This window comes from Choloepus didactylus, chromosome 11, assembly GCF_015220235.1.
Source record: "Choloepus didactylus isolate mChoDid1 chromosome 11, mChoDid1.pri, whole genome shotgun sequence".
NCBI classification, from domain to species: domain Eukaryota; kingdom Metazoa; phylum Chordata; class Mammalia; order Pilosa; family Megalonychidae; genus Choloepus; species Choloepus didactylus.
The window spans coordinates 36,689,570-36,706,666 of record NC_051317.1 but is presented as its reverse complement, the minus strand read 5'-3'; the positions used below and the strand labels follow the sequence as shown (position 1 = coordinate 36,706,666).

General features: G+C 37.9%; 1 protein-coding gene across 4 annotated transcripts in view; it reads left to right on the top strand.

The window, feature by feature from the left end:
• The window catches only part of CTNND2 (catenin delta 2), a 1,032,924-nt gene that overhangs the window by 189,737 nt on the left and 826,090 nt on the right, over window positions 1-17,097 (top strand). For all 4 annotated transcript variants that reach the window (XM_037798888.1, XM_037798890.1, XM_037798887.1 and 1 more), the window contains exon 2: window positions 1,878-2,014. In XM_037798888.1, the coding sequence (XP_037654816.1) occupies window positions 1,878-2,014 (137 nt within the window). The remainder of the gene's footprint in view (window positions 1-1,877; window positions 2,015-17,097) is intronic.

Genomic DNA, 17,097 nt, shown 5'->3' with positions numbered 1-17,097 from the left:
TTATAAACAAAGAAAATTGGACCCAGAAGGAGAAAGCCATGGGAAGCAAGGAGCTGGAAGTCAGTGGACCCTGAAGTTAGTGGAACCTGGAAGGGAAAAGAGAGGATGGCACTGTGTGCACTGCCATGGGATGGGAAAGACAGTGTCCCAAGGATTCCTGGCAGCCAGCCCCAGAATGCCACAGTCTTCAGGGAGAAAGCATTGCCTTGCTGGAGCCTCAATTTTGGATTTCTCCTAGCTTCAAAACCTTGCACCAGTAAACACTTATTGTTAAGACAACCCACTCTATGGTATTTGTTTTAGCACCCAGGAACTAAAGCAGGCTGCTATAAAAATTAGGTTGCTTGGTACAAAATCAATATTGCTTAGATACAGTTTGGGAGGAAATATGTTTCAACAGTAACATAATATTTGTTTATGGAGGTACAAATAATACAATGGTTTTAGGCAACAGCCTAACCTTTATTTAACTCCCAACCTTTTGTTTGGATGGTCCTTTTGTATTGTCTTGGTAAAAATGGCCCTCAGCTAATCATTTTGCTTCCTCTGCTGATGGTCAATGCCAGGTGATGTACGTAACAAATACTTTAATCTCATTTATTTGGGTGAGAAAGAAAAGTACATTGAAGCCAAACAACTTTTGTAATTCTTGTTTTTAACATGGACATTTATATGCATTTATGAACTGAGGCCAGTGTTCTTTGTGTTTCTATTTCTCTCATAAGTAAACTCAAATAAAAGCAACTGTGCCAAATGGGCCTTGCCGTCTTTAGAGACCATGTCCACTGTTGATTACAGAGTGGGAACTTGGTAAATATTTGCAAAGTAGACTGTTTTAGTTTGTTAATGCAGCCCTTTTGCAAAACACCGGAGACGGATTGGCTTTTATAAAAGGGGGTTTATTTGGTTACACAGTTATAGTCTTAAGGCTGTAAAGTGTCTAAGGTAACACATCAACAAAGGGTACCTTCACTGGAGGATGGCCAATGGTGTCCGAAAACCTCTGTTAGCTGGGAAGGCACATGGCTGTGTTCCAGCTTCTCTCTCAGCTCCTGTGCATTCTTCAAAGTGTTGCTCTTGGGGCCTTTTATCCTCTCTTAGCTTCTCCAGAGCAGACAGTTGGGTGGGTCACATCTCCATGGAAACACTCAATCAAAGAATTACAATCTAATCAACATTAATATGTCTACCCATACAAGATTGCATCAAAGATAATGGTATTCTGGGGGACATAATACCTTCAAACTGGCACATAGACTGTTTACTGTATTTCACCACACAGAATAAGCTTTTTATGTTAATGTTAATATTTCCCTGATTACTGATAATTACTCATAATTTATTTTGTGTCATTAATAGGATGTGGGTTTTATTTTTGATTTCTTTTAAAATTATTGACAATTTTATTTTTAATTTATTTATTTTTTACAAAGGAGAAATATCCAATATATTTTCTTTTGAAGTGGAAATATGCCCCAATGCAAGTAAAAATTTACCTAAAACAGATATAAAATGGTAGTTGGACTAGCTTTTCAGAGTCAATATTTCTTTATCTCTTTACTGTTTCTTACACTCTTACTTGCATTTTCCTTCTCACCATTTCTTCCCCCACTTACCTCAAAAAAACAAAACATAAAATTGTGACTGTAGTGTGTTCTGGAATTTGGTTGGGGTTGATATAGGAGGAACCATTCTATTTACTTGTATTGTTTCCCCTTCTATAATTGTGCCATGTTTTCTCCCTGAGGTCCATAATTTTCATTTTCCAAAGTGAACTGCCTAGGATGGCCTGGTGATCACAGCTCTACATCCAGGCCTAGTTCTGCATCTGCATTTACGCCATCCAGTTGTACTGAGCCTGTGTCCTTGCGTTGCAGGAGCTATGCCTGTCCCAGATCAGCCTCCGTCAACCTCTGAGAAGACCAGCTCCCTGAGCCCGGGCTTGAGCACCTCCAATGGGGACGGCTCGGAAACGGAAACCACCTCTGCCATCCTTGCCTCAGTAAAAGAACAGGTAGAAACATTCTATTTTTGTAATATATGCATTGGGATAGTTTTTAAATTATTTTCTCCCAGATGGACAAGGCTGATTAAATTATGTTGGAAGAAAATCATAATTTTTTAACAGACTGTTGGAATTCACTAAATTATGGTATTAAGGTATGATTAAAATTGCTTTTGACTCCATGTTTTCATTTGTGATTTAGGCAGCTTTCCTTGGAAAATTATTCCACAGAGAAAAATATTCATTTTCAACATTCCTTATAGGTGAAGTTTTGGCAGAGTCTTTGTGGGACTTGGCATTTAATACTGTTAAATTGATGGAGTCAAATAACTGGTCTTTGGAAAATACAAAAGGTCAAGGCCAGTTGGTCTCCCCAGTGTTTCTAAGATGGATCTTGAAGAATACACTTCAGAATTATCCCTGTAAACACATAAAAATCTGGGTGATTTTTCCTCTCAGCATTGCTTTGCTGTAAAACTGATAGGTATATCATCTAAAGTCTTAAATTTAAAAGGAATGGTTTCATAAAAATCATGCGTTTTTTTTTTAATAAATAAAGGGTTTTAAATAATTAAAGGAAAACTGGAATATTAAGTTTCTTTTATTCACTTTTTCTGGGCATGGGCCAGAATATAAATCCATACTTTTTTTTTTTTCTTTTTTGGTAAGAAAAACCATCCTGTGTTACTGTTGTAGATTGGATAATGCTAAATTAGCAACAAGCAGTGGAGTGAGAGTGACATCACTTACCTGCCTCCAGTAGCATCCCAACAGAGCGGTAGTCTAAAATGGAGTAATTAAGGATGGCTATTCCAAAAGGAGAAGGGCTCTAGAGGAAACTGATGTTGTTTATTAAGTGGAAACTGATTTACATTAAGGGTAGGAATCAACCTAAATGGTCAAGCTATTAGTAGAGTAGCTAAGGGAAGATCCCACTCAGGCAAAGAGTCAATAACACCATCTGTTGAACGTGTGCCACCAGGTCAGGAATTGTGCAGACAAGTAGGTACACAAAGGAGAGTTGATTGATTGATTGGATGATCTAGTTCGTGAAAATGGTTAGTAAGCAGAAAATTGCCTCGAGGCATAGGCCTTATTTCTTGATTAGTTTATTTCCAAAAGTCCACCTGTCAGAGTTTCCTGATTATTTTTAAAGGGTGATTGAAAAAGATAGCAAATGTTCATTCCACTCCCCCACTCTCAAGATATTGCTTTGCTATAGTAGGGTTTTGTTATCTTATTCTGTTATGTTCTAGAAATCTAGCTAGGCTACTATCTTTAGAGCCATGACAAAATGCAACCCCAGGAATAAATTTACCAAGAAAACTGCAATACCTGGATGATGAAAACTGTCATATTTTATCAAAGGACATAAACTAATTTAGAATAAATGAAAGACACGCCATGGTCCTCAGGCTGTGCAGACAGCTTGACATCATAACAATATTACTCTTTCTCAAATTAAAATATAAAATGTGGGTAATTGTAATCAGGATCCGGTGGCTGGTTGTTTGTTTCTTTGGCAGAGACTGGATAAAGCTCTTTTAAAGATCATATGCAAGATTAAATATATGAGGGTTGAAAGGAAAATTTTGAAACACAAGAGATTTTACCTTACCAAACACACTAATCACAGTAGTAACCAATTGGCCTCACAATAGAAAGAATGACCTATCAGTGGGACATAATTGAGAGTTCAGAACAGATTCAACTAGGTATAGAGGCTTAATTCATTTCAAGATAGTATTTCAGTTTAGTAGAAATCAGTGGTTTAAGTGGAGTTTGCATAACTGGTTAAATGCCTGGAAGAGAATAAAAACCCATAACTCACAACATATACATTAATAAATCTCAAAGGGAATGCAGGGTAACTGTAAAAATAAAACCAAAAATTTATTAGAAGTTGCATTAAGAAAATACTCATATAATCTAAAAGCGGGAAAGGCTTTAAGACAGGAAACTCAGAATCTATAACATGAATTGGTGATGCATGTGACAATATGAATACTGAAAATAATAGCATGGCAAAGTTCAACATAAAAAAGTGGAAAAAAAATAGACCAAGAGAAAGTATGTGCCACAACTATGACATGACAAAGTGTTAATATAATTCATACATTGACTTCCTAATGTTGATGAGAAAAATAAAAATAAAAAATGGAAAACTAGTTAAAGGATGTAACAGGCAATTCACAGAAGAAAACAATATAAGTCACCAATGAATATATCAAAAGATTTTTCACTCTCATGTAGCAATCAGGGACGTAAAATTTTAAATGAAAAGAAGATTTTTTTAATTTATCAAATGGAGAAACATTAAAAAGTAGGTAATGTTCTATGCTAGATAAGTATTAAGATTTGGGGAAATTCCTACTCCTTTTTCTGCATTCCTTTTGTAAAAGGATCTGTTTCTATGAAATTGATGTTTGAAATCTTCAGAAGCCTTTGATCTAGTTATACTTGGAAATTTGTTCTATAGAAATGAGTGGCCTAGAACATAAGATTTTATGGATAGAGCTGTTTATTGCAAAATCATTTGGGGTGGCAAAAAATGAAACGCTGTTGATTGGGGAAGAGTTGAAAAAAATGGTAAACCCTTTCTATAAAATATTTTGTAGTTATTAATAAAAATTTAAATATGTCTAGCTCTTGAAAAAGTCCATGAGAATTTGAGAAAAGAAGTGACATAGTAGATTGTATTATCTCAGTTTTAAAAATGCAATAGTAAAATGTGTTTTTTTGTTTGTATGTTTTCTGAGCATCTAGAAAATTGTAGAAGGCAACAAATCTATTGACATTAGTTACAGAATGCTGTAAGATGAAGTGGCTGTGGGAATAGCTGAAAGTGTAGGGGATCAAGAAGAGAATTAAAAGTGAAGAAAGGAATTGGAAAATTGGGGATAATGTAGAAGAGACCTTCAGCTGAAATAGCAATATATGTCATTATGACAGTGGATAGCATAAAGCAAAAATGCATTGCTGTAAATAAACTCGTCTCAAAATTCTTAATGGGAATTCAATAAAAACTTACCATGAAAAGTTTTTTTGTAAGTAGTTAAAAAAAAATCATTGTTCATTTTCAGGCAGCAAAAGTAATATTCTTTTTGGCAGAAAACTAGTGAGAGGGAGAATGAAAATCTGTCCTGAACTAGCAATAGAAGAATTTGAAATACCCAGGTCAGATATTCTGGCATTGTGTTCTAGATACAGTGTCTGCATGTGTGAAACAGGAAAGCAGACATCAACCAGCAGCAAATTCTATGAATTTCCTTGGTTTGGCCTCATACAAATAACCAATTAAACCAAATTATATTTAAGTTTTTCTTTCTTTTTCTCAGGAATAGAATATTATATATGGTGTTGAAGCTAATATATATTATACATACTGAGGGTCATAAGAATGACTAAAAATTGATGCCTTCTAGGATTCTCAGTAGCTATATGCATAATATATTTATGAATGTGCTTACTTGAAGATTGTTTTCCCTGTCCTCTTTAGGTTGCTAAATGAGAACCAGCTCTCTTGGGTAAAATCCTTATTATTAAGTTAGGGAATTTCAAGTAAGAAATTTGATGACATTTCACATATGTACTGCTTGAGTCCTTTCTCCTTGGAAGTCAGATTTGCAGGAGGGCAGTGTTTCTTTGGTCATAGCAGGCAAATATTCTGAGTTGATTGACATTTAATAGGTTGTATAATTACTCATTCAATAAACATTCAGCATCTTAAATAAGGCATGTACAATAAAGACTGATTAAGAAAATATGTACGAAGAAACCCAGTCTGATAGAGCTCATTGAAATAAGTTGTTAATGAGATTAAGAATGCATTTCTGTGATGCCCTGTAGCTCAGGGATTAGAGCACTGGTTTTATAAGAATGCATGTTCTTAGACAGCTGGTTAACATTGCATAGAAATCAATTCCAGTTTATAATCCTACAATGAAGTGTAAGTCCTGCCAAAGCAAGTGAAATGAGTCCCATGTAGCATGAATGGCATGACTAAAATATTTTAGGCTTAGTTTTTTTTTTTTTTTTTTTTTTTTAATCTTCATTTTATTGAGATATATTCACATACCATGCAGTCATACAAAACAAATCGTACTTTCGATTGTTTACAGTACCATTACATAGTGGTACATTCATCACCCAAATCAATCCCTGACACCTTCATTAGCACACACACAAAAATAACAAGAATAATAATTAGAGTGAAAAAGAGCAATTGAAGTAAAAAAGAACACTGGGTACCTTTGTCTGTTTGTTTCCTTCCCTTATTTTTCTACTCATCCATCCATAAACTAGACAAAGTGGAGTGTGGTCCTTATGGCTTTCCCAATCCCATTGTCACCCTTCATAAGCTACATTTTTATACAACTGTCTTCGAGATTCATGGGTTCTGGGTTGTAGTTTGATAGTTTCAGGTATCCACCACCAGCTACCCCAATTCTTTAGAACCTAAAAAGGGTTGTCTAAAGTGTGCATAAGAGTGCCCACCAGAGTGACCTCTCGGCTCCTTTTGGAATCTCTCTGCCACTGAAGCTTATTTCATGTCCTTTCACATCCCCCTTTTGGTCAAGAAGATGTTCTCCGTCCCACGATGCCAGGTCTACATTCCTCCCCGGGAGTCATATTCCACGTTGCCAGGGAGATTCACTCCCCTGGGTGTCTGATCCCACGTAGGGGGGAGGGCAGTGATTTCACCTTTCAAGTTGGCTTAGCTAGAGAGAGAGGGCCACATCTGAGCAACAAAGACGCATTCGGGAGGAGGCTCTTAGGCACAACCATAGGGAGGCCTAGCCTCTCCTTTGCAGCAACCGTCTTCCCAAGGGTAAAACCTATGGTAGAGGGCTCAACCCATCAAACCACCAGTCCCCTATGTCTGTGGTCGTGTTAGCAACCATGGAGGTGGGGTAGGCGAATACCCCTGCATTCTCCACAGGCTCCTCAAGGGGGCACTACATCTTTTTCTTTTTCCTTCTTTTACTTTTTTTTCCTTTTTTTTTTTTTAACTTTCCCTTCTTTTTTAAATCAACTGTATGAAAAAAAGTTAAAAAGAAAACAAACATACAATAAAAGAACATTTCAAAGAGACCATAACAAGGGAGTAAGAAAAAGACAACTAACCTAAGATAACTGCTTAACTTCCAACATGTTCCTACTTTACCCCAAGAAAGTTACCTAATATAGCAACATTTCTGTGAACTTGCTCCTACTATATCCATCAGAAATTAACAGACCATAGTCATTCCTGGGCATCCCCAGAACGTTAAATAGCTTATCTGTTCTTCTTGGATTATTGTTCCCCCTTCCTTAATTGCTCTTTATTGCTAGTTCCCCTACATTCTACATTATAAACCATTTGTTTTACATTTTTCAAAGTTCACATTAGTGGTAGCATATAATATTTCTCTTTTTGTGCCTGGCTTATTTCGCTCAGCATTATGTCTTCAAGGTTCATCCATGTTGTCATATGTTTCACGAGATCGTTCCTTCTTAGTGCCGCGTAGTATTCCATCGTGTGTATATACCACATTTTATTTATCCACTCATCTGTTGAAGGACATTTGGGTTGTTTCCATCTCTTGGCAATTGTGAATAATGCTGCTATGAACATTGGCGTGCAGATATCTGTTCGTGTCACTGCTTTCCGATCTTCCGGGTATATACCGAGAAGTGCAATCGCTGGATCGAATGGTAACTCTATATCTAGTTTTCTAAGGAACTGCCGGACTGACTTCCAGAGTGGCTGAACCATTATACAGTCCCACCAACAGTGAATAAGAGTTCCAATTTCTCCACATCCCCTCCAGCATTTGTAGTTTCCTGTTTGATTAATGGCAGCCATTCTAACCGGTGTTAGATGGTATCTCATTGTGGTCTTAATTTGCATCTCTCTAATAGCTAGTGAAGCTGAACATTTTTTCATGTGTTTCTTGGCCATTTGTATGTCCTCTTCAGAGAACTGTCTTTTCATATCTTTTGCCCATTTTATAACTGGGCTGTGTGTACTATTGTCATTGAGTTGTAGGATTTCTTTATATATGCAAGATATCAGTCTTTTGTCAGATACATGGTTTCCAAAAATTTTTTCCCATTGAGTTGGCTGCCTCTTTACCTTTTTGAGAAATTCCTTTGAGGTGCAGAAACTTCTAAGCTTGAGGAGTTCCCATTTATCTATTTTCTCTTTTGTTGCTTGTGCTTTGGGTGTAAAGTCTAGGAAGTGGCCGCCTAATACAAGGTCTTGAAGATGTTTTCCTACATTATCTTCTAGGAGTTTTATGGTACTTTCTTTTATATTGAGATCTTTGGTCCATTTTGAGTTAATTTTTGTGTAGGGGGTGACGTAGGGGTCCTCTTTCATTCTTTTTGATATGGATATCCAACTCTCCCAGCCCCATTTGTTGAAAAGATCATTATGACTCAGTTCAGTGACTTTGGGGGCCTTATCAAAGATCAGTTGGCCATAGATCTGAGGGTCTGTCTCCGAATTCTCAATTCGATTCCATTGATCTATATGTCTATCTTTGTGCCAGTACCATGCTGTTTTGGCAACTGTGGCTTTATAATAAGCTTCAAAGTCAGGGAGTGTAAGTCCTCCCACTTCGTTTTTCTTTTTTAGAGTGTCTTTAGCAATTCGAGGCATCTTCCCTTTCCAAATAAATTTGAGAACTAGCTTTTCCAAGTCTGCAAAGTAGGTTGTTGGAATTTTGATTGGGATTGCATTGAATCTGTAGATGAGTTTGGGTAGAATTGACATCTTAATGACATTTAGCCTTCCTATCCATGAACATGGAATATTTTTCCATCTTTTAAGGTCCCCTTCTATTTCTTTTCGTAGAGTTATGTAGTTTTCTTTGTATAGGTCTTTTACATCTTTGGTTAAGTTTATTCCTAAGTACTTGATTTTTTTAGTTGCTATTGAAAATGGTATCTTTTTCTTGAGTGTCTCTTCAGTTTGTTCATTTCTAGCATATAGAAACATTACTGACTTATGTGCATTAACCTTGTATCCCGCTACTTTGCTAAATTTGTTTATTAGCTCTAGTAGCTGTATCGTCGATTTCTCAGGGTTTTCCAGATATAAGATCATATCATCTGCACACAATGACAGTTTTACTTCTTCTTTTCCAATTTGGATGCCTTTTATTTCTTTGTCTTCCCGGATTGCCCTGGCTAGCACTTCCAGCACAATGATGAATAACAGTGGTGACAGCGGGCATCCTTGTCTTGTTCCTGATCTTAGAGGGAAGGCTTTCAGTCTCTCACCATTGAGTACTATGCTGGCTGTGGGTTTTTCATATATGCTCTTTATCATGTTGAGGAAGTTTCCTTCAATTCTTACCTTTTGAAGTGTTTTTATCAAAAAGGGATGTTGGATTTTGTCAAATGCTTTTTCAGCATCTATTGAGATGATCAATTGATTTTTCCCTTTTGACTTGTTAATGTGTTGTAATACATTGATTGATTTTCTTATGTTGAACCATCCTTGCATGCCTGGAATAAACCCCACTTGGTCATGGTGTATGATTTTTTTAATGTGTTTTTGGGTTCGATTTGCAGGTATTTTGTTGAGGATTTTTGCATCTATATTCATTAGGGAGATTGGCCGGTAGTTTTCCTTTTTTGTAGCATCTTTGCCTGGTTTTGGTATTAGATTGATGTTAGCTTCATAAAATGAGTTAGGTAGTGTTCCATTTTCTTCAATGTTTTGAAAGAGTTTGAGTAAGATTGGTGTCAGTTCTTTCTGGAAAGTTTGGTAGAATTCCCCTGTGAAGCCATCTGGCCCTGGGCATTTATTTGTGGGAAGATTTTTGATGACTGATTGGATCTCTTTGCTTGTGATGGGTTGGTTGAGGTCTTCTATTTCTTCTCTGGTCAGTCTAGGTTTTTCATATGTTTCCAGGAAATTGTCCATTTCCTCTACATTATCCAGTTTGTTGCCATACAGTTGTTCATAGTATCCTCTTATAATTTTTTTAATTTCTTCAGGATCTGCAGTTATGTCACCTTTTTCATTCATTATTTTGTTTATATGGGTCTTCTCTCTTTTTGATTTTGTCAGTCTAGCTAGGGGCTTGTCAATCTTGTTGATCTTCTCAAAGAACCAACTTTTGGTGATATTTATCCTCTCTATTGTTTTTTTGTTCTCTATGTCATTTATTTCTGCTTTAATCCTTGTTATTTCTTTTCTTGTACTTGGTTTAGGATTGGTTTGCTGTTCGTTTTCTAGCTTCTTCAGTTGATCCATTAGTTCTTTGATTTTGTCTCTTTCTTCCTTTTTAATATTTGCGTTTAGTGCTATAAATTTCCCCCTTACCACTGCTTTTGCTGCATCCCATAGGTTTTGGTATGTTGTGTTCTCATTTTCATTCGTCTGTAGATATTTAGCAATTTCTCTTGCTATTTCTTCTTTAACCCACTGATTGTTTAGGAGTGTGTTGTTTAACCTCCAGGTATTTGTGAATTTTCTAAGTCTCTGATGGTTATTGACTTCTAATTGTATTCCATTGTGGTCAGAGAATGTGCTTTGAATAATTTCAATCTTTTTAAATTTATTGAGGCTTGTTTTATGTCCCAGCATATGATCTATTCTGGAGAAAGTTCCGTGAGCACTAGAAAAGTATGTGTATCCTGGTGATTTGGGATGTAATGTCCTGTAGATGTCTGTTAAATCTAATTCATTTATCAGATTGTTTAGGTTTTCAATTTCCTTATTGGTCTTCTGTCTGGTTGATCTGTCTATAGCAGAGAGTGATGTGTTGAAGTCTCCCACAATTATTGTGGAAAAATCAATTGCTTCCTTTAGTTTTGCCAGTGTTTCTCTCATGTATTTTGTGGCACCTTGATTGGGTGCATAGACATTTACGATTGTTATTTCTTCTTGCTGAATTGCCCCTTTTATTAGTATGTAGTGGCCTTCTTTGTCTCTCAAAACATCCCTGCATTTGAAGTCTATTTTATCTGAGATTAATATTGCTACACCTGCTTTCTTTTGGCTGTAGCTTGCATGAAATATTTTTTTCCATCCTTTCACTTTCAGTTTCTTTGTGTCCCTGTGTCTAAGATGAGTCTCTTGTATGCAACATATTGATGGTTCATTTTTTTTGATCCATTCTGCGAATCTATATCTTTTAATTGGGGAGTTTAATCCATTTACATTCAACGTTATAACCGTGAAGGCATTTCTTGAATCAGCCATCTTATCCTTTGGTTTATGTTTGTCATATTTTTCCCCTCTGTCCATTAATATCCTTTATTGTACCCATACCGAATCTCTTTAGTACTGAACCTTTCTCCAAGTCTCTCTGTCCTTTCTTTGTTTCTCTGTCTGTAGGGCTCCCTTGAGTATCTCCAGTAGGGCAGGTCTCTTGTTAGCAAATTCTCTCAGCATTTGTTTGTCTGTGAAAAATTTAAGCTCTCCCTCAAATTTGAAGGAGAGCTTTGCTGGATAAAGTATTCTTGGCTGGAAATTTTTCTCACTCAGAATTTTAAATATATCGTGCCACTGCCTTCTTGCCTCCATGGTGGCTGCTGAGTAGTCATACTTAGTCTTATGCTGTTTCCTTTGTATGTGGTGAATTGCTTTTCTCTTGCTGCTTTCAGAACTTGCTCCTCCTCTTCTGTGTTTGACAGTGTGATCAGTATATGTCTCGGAGTGGGTTTATTTGGATTTATTCTATTTGGGGTTTGCTGAGCATTTATGATTTATGTATTTATGTTGTTTAGAAGATTTGGGAAGTTTTCCCCAACAATTTCGTTGAATACTCTTCCTAGACCTTTACCCTTTTCTTCCCCTTCTGGGACACCAATTAGTCTTATATTTGGACATTTCATATTATCTATCATATCCCTGAGGTCCATTTCGATTTTTTCAATTTTTTTCCCCATTCTTTCTTTTATGCTTTCATTTTCCATTCTGTCATCTTCGAGGTCACTGATTCGTTGTTCAACTTCCTCTAGTCTTGTACTATGAGTGTCCAGAATCTTTTTAATTTGGTCAACAGTTTCTTTAATTTCCATAAGATCATCCATTTTTTAATTTAGTCTTGCAATGTCTTCTTTATGCTCTTCTAGGGTCTTCTTGATTTCCTTTGTCTCCCGTACTATGGTCTCATTGTTCATCTTTAGTTCTTTGAGTAGCTGCTCTAGGTGCTGTGTCTCTTCTGATCTTTTGATTTGGGTGCTTGGGCTTGGGTTATCCATATCGTCTGGTTTTTTCATATGCTTTATAATTTTCTGTCGTTTTTTGGCCTCGTGGCATTTGCTGAACTTGATAGGGTTCTTTTAGGATTTGTAGACCAATTGAAGTCCTTATCTCTAATTTATCAGATCTACAGCTTCGTGGAGTACACTTTCTCTAACTAACCAGCAGGTGGCGTCCACGAGCCACCTGTTCTCCACAAGCCAGTTCTCCCCTGCTTAGCCTTTTTGGTGAGTGGGGGAGTGAGTCTTGTGGTGTCCAATTTGTGTACCAAGCTTGCGTGTGTAGTTGGTGTTGCCTGCCCTGTATATGGGGTGTGTTTCTGGGCAGTCGGGGGGGGGGGGGGGTGGCTCTAACAATCAAATCTCCCTGGTGATCCTAGAGTTTTAAAGCTGCTGCAATAGTCTAATCCTTCAGTTCAGTCCTGCCACAGTTTGTCTCTGCCACTGACCCACAACTCCTTGGTATTGGCGTATGGCTCCTGAGACTTGCAAGTGGGCCCCTCTTCCAGGCCGTGCACCCCGGGTCCTCTGTTGAGGGATGACTGTGCTATGTCACAGGTGAGTGCCGTCCCCCCAGGGCAGTTCTGGGCTGCTGGGCTGTGTAGGGAGGCTCCCAGTCTGCTGAAATGATGGCTGAATGGGGCTTTGTTAATTCACACTGCTCTACCTTCCCAACTCTGGGACAATCAGCTGAGGTTGCAGGGAAGGATAATGTCCACGCCCAGTTTTGTGGTGTGTGCCTGTTATTTGAAGCACTTCCGTCACACTGGGTTGTCTGGGGCAGTTCTGGGCTATGGGGCTGGCGATGGGCAGGAATGTTTCCTGTCCACCAGGATGATGGCTGTGAGCAGACACCCCCCTTTTCTTGGGAAGTTGTGGTGTTTAGTGAATTTTCTCAGTGACTGGATTATTGCGTTTTGTCTCAGAGCTCTCCTAGTTCTGCTCTTGACTTGACCTGCCCAAATAGCAAGTCTTTGAAGCTTTCTGTATTGGGCTTCTTAGAGTAATTGTTTTAGAAAAAGAAAAAAGGATTAAAAAAAAAAAAAAAGAAAAAAAAAGGGCCCTCCTCAGAGATCTAATGGGTTATTGAAATGCTAAGAGACAAAGCAACCAGGGCCATTAAGGAAAGGTCCACAGGGCAGAGAGATCAGCTTTTCTTCGGGATTTGCATATGCGCCTCAGGGCCTGAGCTCGGGCCTGAGCTCTGCCCTTCCCCTTTCTATGTTCACCAGAACTCCAAAAATCCTCCGCTTTTATTTTGGAGTTTTTCATGTTGTTTTTTTTCTATGGCTGTCTCCTCTCTGCTGGGCTGGCTGCTCTCAGATTCTCTGGTGTCTGGTCTCCGTCTATCTATGGTTGTAGTTTGGATCAGCAGAATGAGTTTCCGATAAGGACTGCCACTGCAGTTCTCCCTTCTCCTTCCCGGAGCTGACAGCCCCTCCTCCCCCGGGACTGAGCCTGGCAGGGAGGGGCGCAGGTCCCCTGGCCGCAAAAACTTACAGATTTCGCTGATCTCAGCAGTTCCACGTTTTCATGAGTGTTGTATCAAGTATGCCCAAAGTCAGATTACTCTGTGGTGTCCAGTCCACGCAGTTCCTGGCTTTCTACCTACTTTCCTGGAGGAGTAACTAAAACATACAGCTCACCAGTCTGCCATCTTGCCCCGCCTAGGCTTAGTTTTTAACACATCAGTCATAGATCTCAATGAAAAGTTGTTCATAGCTTTTGTCTTTGTTTTAATTATCCAATCTTGAATATTTTTAGCCATGATTTTTACACTTTTACATTAACATAAATAGAACCATGACTTTTGTGACATTGTATGAGTGATTTTCTTATTTCAGATACATCTGTCTCATGTCCAACTGTTAACAAGTCCTCCGATGGAGTTCTTAGTGCAAGGCTGCTAATCCCATTTCCTCTCCTATGAGTGAGTGTCCTTCCCCTGAAGGATGGCAGTTGGGCATGTGAGTGACTTGGTTCAGATCCTCTGGATAAACAACTGAGAAAGTGGCTCGATCACCATTCTTTATAAAGAGAAGCCAAAAAATGGTGTGGTAATTAAGGGGTGAGAAGGTTCAAGGGACTTTTTTTAGATGGGAGATAGTCCTATGATGATGGGAATGATCCTTAAGAGGGGAAATTAATGATGCCTGAGAGAGTAGTGGTTGTGTTAAGGGAAAAGTTGCCGGGTAGGTAAGAATGAATGGGATCCAGGGTGCAAGTGGAGGACTTGGCCTTTTGGAGCAGGGATAATTTATCCATGAGAACAGGGGCAAAGCCGGAGTACATGGGTAGAAATGGAAAAGAGGTGTGCTGGTTCTCTTCCGACTGTCATCAGGTGGGCACAAGGACCTTCTTATGGTTGAAGATTGGGCACAGGGAGTCTGGAAAATTGGGCGTGGCCAAGGTTGGGAGGGAGAGGCACTGGCATTGAGGGATGCAAGAGAGTTATTTTAATGATGGATCCTGGAACCAATACTGAATAAAGATCAAAGAGGGTAAGAGGCAGAGAAAATGGGTAGAGACAATGGATTTGCAGTCACGGAATGTATGCTGATTCTTGATGGCCTGAGGTTTTCAATAAATGCACTGTCTAGATAGTGATGACTTTAGAGTGGGATGCTTAGCATCAAGAATTTGGAAGTAATTAATAGTAATGTCAAGACCTGGGGTATAACTCTAGGAAACTAGATAAAGAAACATTTCTGAGAGGAAGCTTATTATCTGAAGGATGGTTAAGAAGGATGACAGGAACAATGATGATGAGAAAAAGAATCACCAAGTCATCAATGCATGGGAAGGAGAAGAGGGAGGTTGCTTCAAGCCTGCAAGAAGTACAAATGTGTTTGCTTGTGATTTGGCTGAGAAGAATCGACCTGATCTTCATTTGTCTATTTTCATTTAAGAAATTTTCTTTTAATTGTTAAGATGTCAGGCTATTGTGTGATGCAAGAATTTCCGTTCTACCATGTTTTGTAAAGTTTGTCTGTGTTTTCTCTTCATGCAAAATGAGTTCTACTTGGCTCTTGTAGAAATCAGGACTTTCCTGAAAAAATACTTCAGTTTCAAAATAATATTTCTTTTCCTTCATTTGACCTGTGTTTTATTTGATCATCACATGCTTCCAAAAATTAGCATCTCAAGGGTCTTCTTATATAAGTTAGAAAAATTACTGGGCCATTTTAGCATCTTTAGGATTCATGTAGTTCATTGATCTTGCTAGATTATTATGACTCAGACAAATATGTTTTAAAAATCTTTTTACCAGCTGTGTCAGTTTGAATGTATTATGTCCCCCAAACGCCATTATCTTTGATGTAGTCTTGTGGGGCAGACGTTTTGGTGCTGATTAGATTTGCTTGGAATGTGCCCCACCCAGCTGTGGGTGATGACTCTGATGAGATATTCCCATGGAGGCATGGCCCCACCCATTCAGGGTGGGCCTTGATCAGTGGAGCCATATAAATGAGCTGACTCAAAGAGAAGGAACTCAGTGCAGCTGTGAGTGATATTTTGAAGAGGAGCAAGCTTGCTAGAGAGGAACGTCCTGGGAGAAAGCCATTTTGAAACCAGAACTTTGGAGCAGACACCAGCCACATGCCTTCCCAGCTAACAGAGGTTTTCCAGACGCCATTGGCCATCCTCCAGTGAAGGTACCCGATTACTGATGTGTTACCTTGGACACTTTATGGCCTTAAGACTGTAACTGTGTAGCCAAATAAACCCCCTTTTTATAAAAGCCAATCCGTCTCTGGTGTTTTGCATTCTGCAGCATTAGCAAACTAGAACACCAGCCAAGTACCTTTTAATAATGAATAGAGAAAATAGGAAATTTCTAGGTGTTTAGCAGTACAGGTATAAGCCACTGTGTCTTTTTTTGTTGCATTTATATAATAGTGTTTATTAAGTTATCTAGTGCCTATTTTGTGCATAATACTGTGCTTCCACAGGTATTAGATGGATACTGGGATTTGTCTTCAAGTAGGGAGCACTGAAGTTAAAAACAAAAGATCAACATATTTAGGATTTATAAAATATTTTAAAAACTGTAAAAGAAATTTTAAGAAAAGTCCCTAGTCAAGATATTGTCAAACTCCAAATGAGACATACAGATAAAAACCATTCCTTAATCCTGGAGTGATTATAGCCCTGACACTCTACTGCTGCATTTATTTCTCTTGATCTTTAAATTCCACAAGAACTGTAAGTCATATCTTTGATTTTAGAGGACTGTTAAAACATCATCATTTAGGATGTTGATGAATTCTATGTAGTAGAGCAGAAGTTCTCTTACTTTTAGCCATTTTTTGTTATTTTACCTAATACAGGGAGGTAAACGTAGGCTTTTCTGAGCTCCCCCCATGGTTTAAACAACATCCCTGAATGCTAAGCATACAGTGAGCCAATGCAGGCACTAAGAAAACATCAAAAAGGTATATCTCAGATAAAATCTAAAGAAATCTTGATCCTATGCACAATTTTGTAGCATGACTCTATTGTGCCTCTCATGCCTCTTTCATATTTACCATTAGAATTCATTGTTAAATATGCATATGTGAAATCATTTCAAATATTTCAAGTGTGATGTTTTAACAATTTGTATATGCATGAGTTTAACATGAATTTATTTTCTAGCTTCTATGTTTATAATTTTAAGAGTACATTAAGTCTGTATATTGTCAAAATATTGTTGAGAAGGAACACGTTATAAAATGCGTACTTAATTAGAATTCTTCCAGTGCCACATGGCATTGTAAAATCTTTCAGCTTTATTAGTGTCACTATAGCGTGCACACTATAGTTTCTGATAACACAACATGGAAAATGCCTTTTAAAACATTAATTTCCAGACTATATTTTGGAAAATCATGTTATGTAATTAA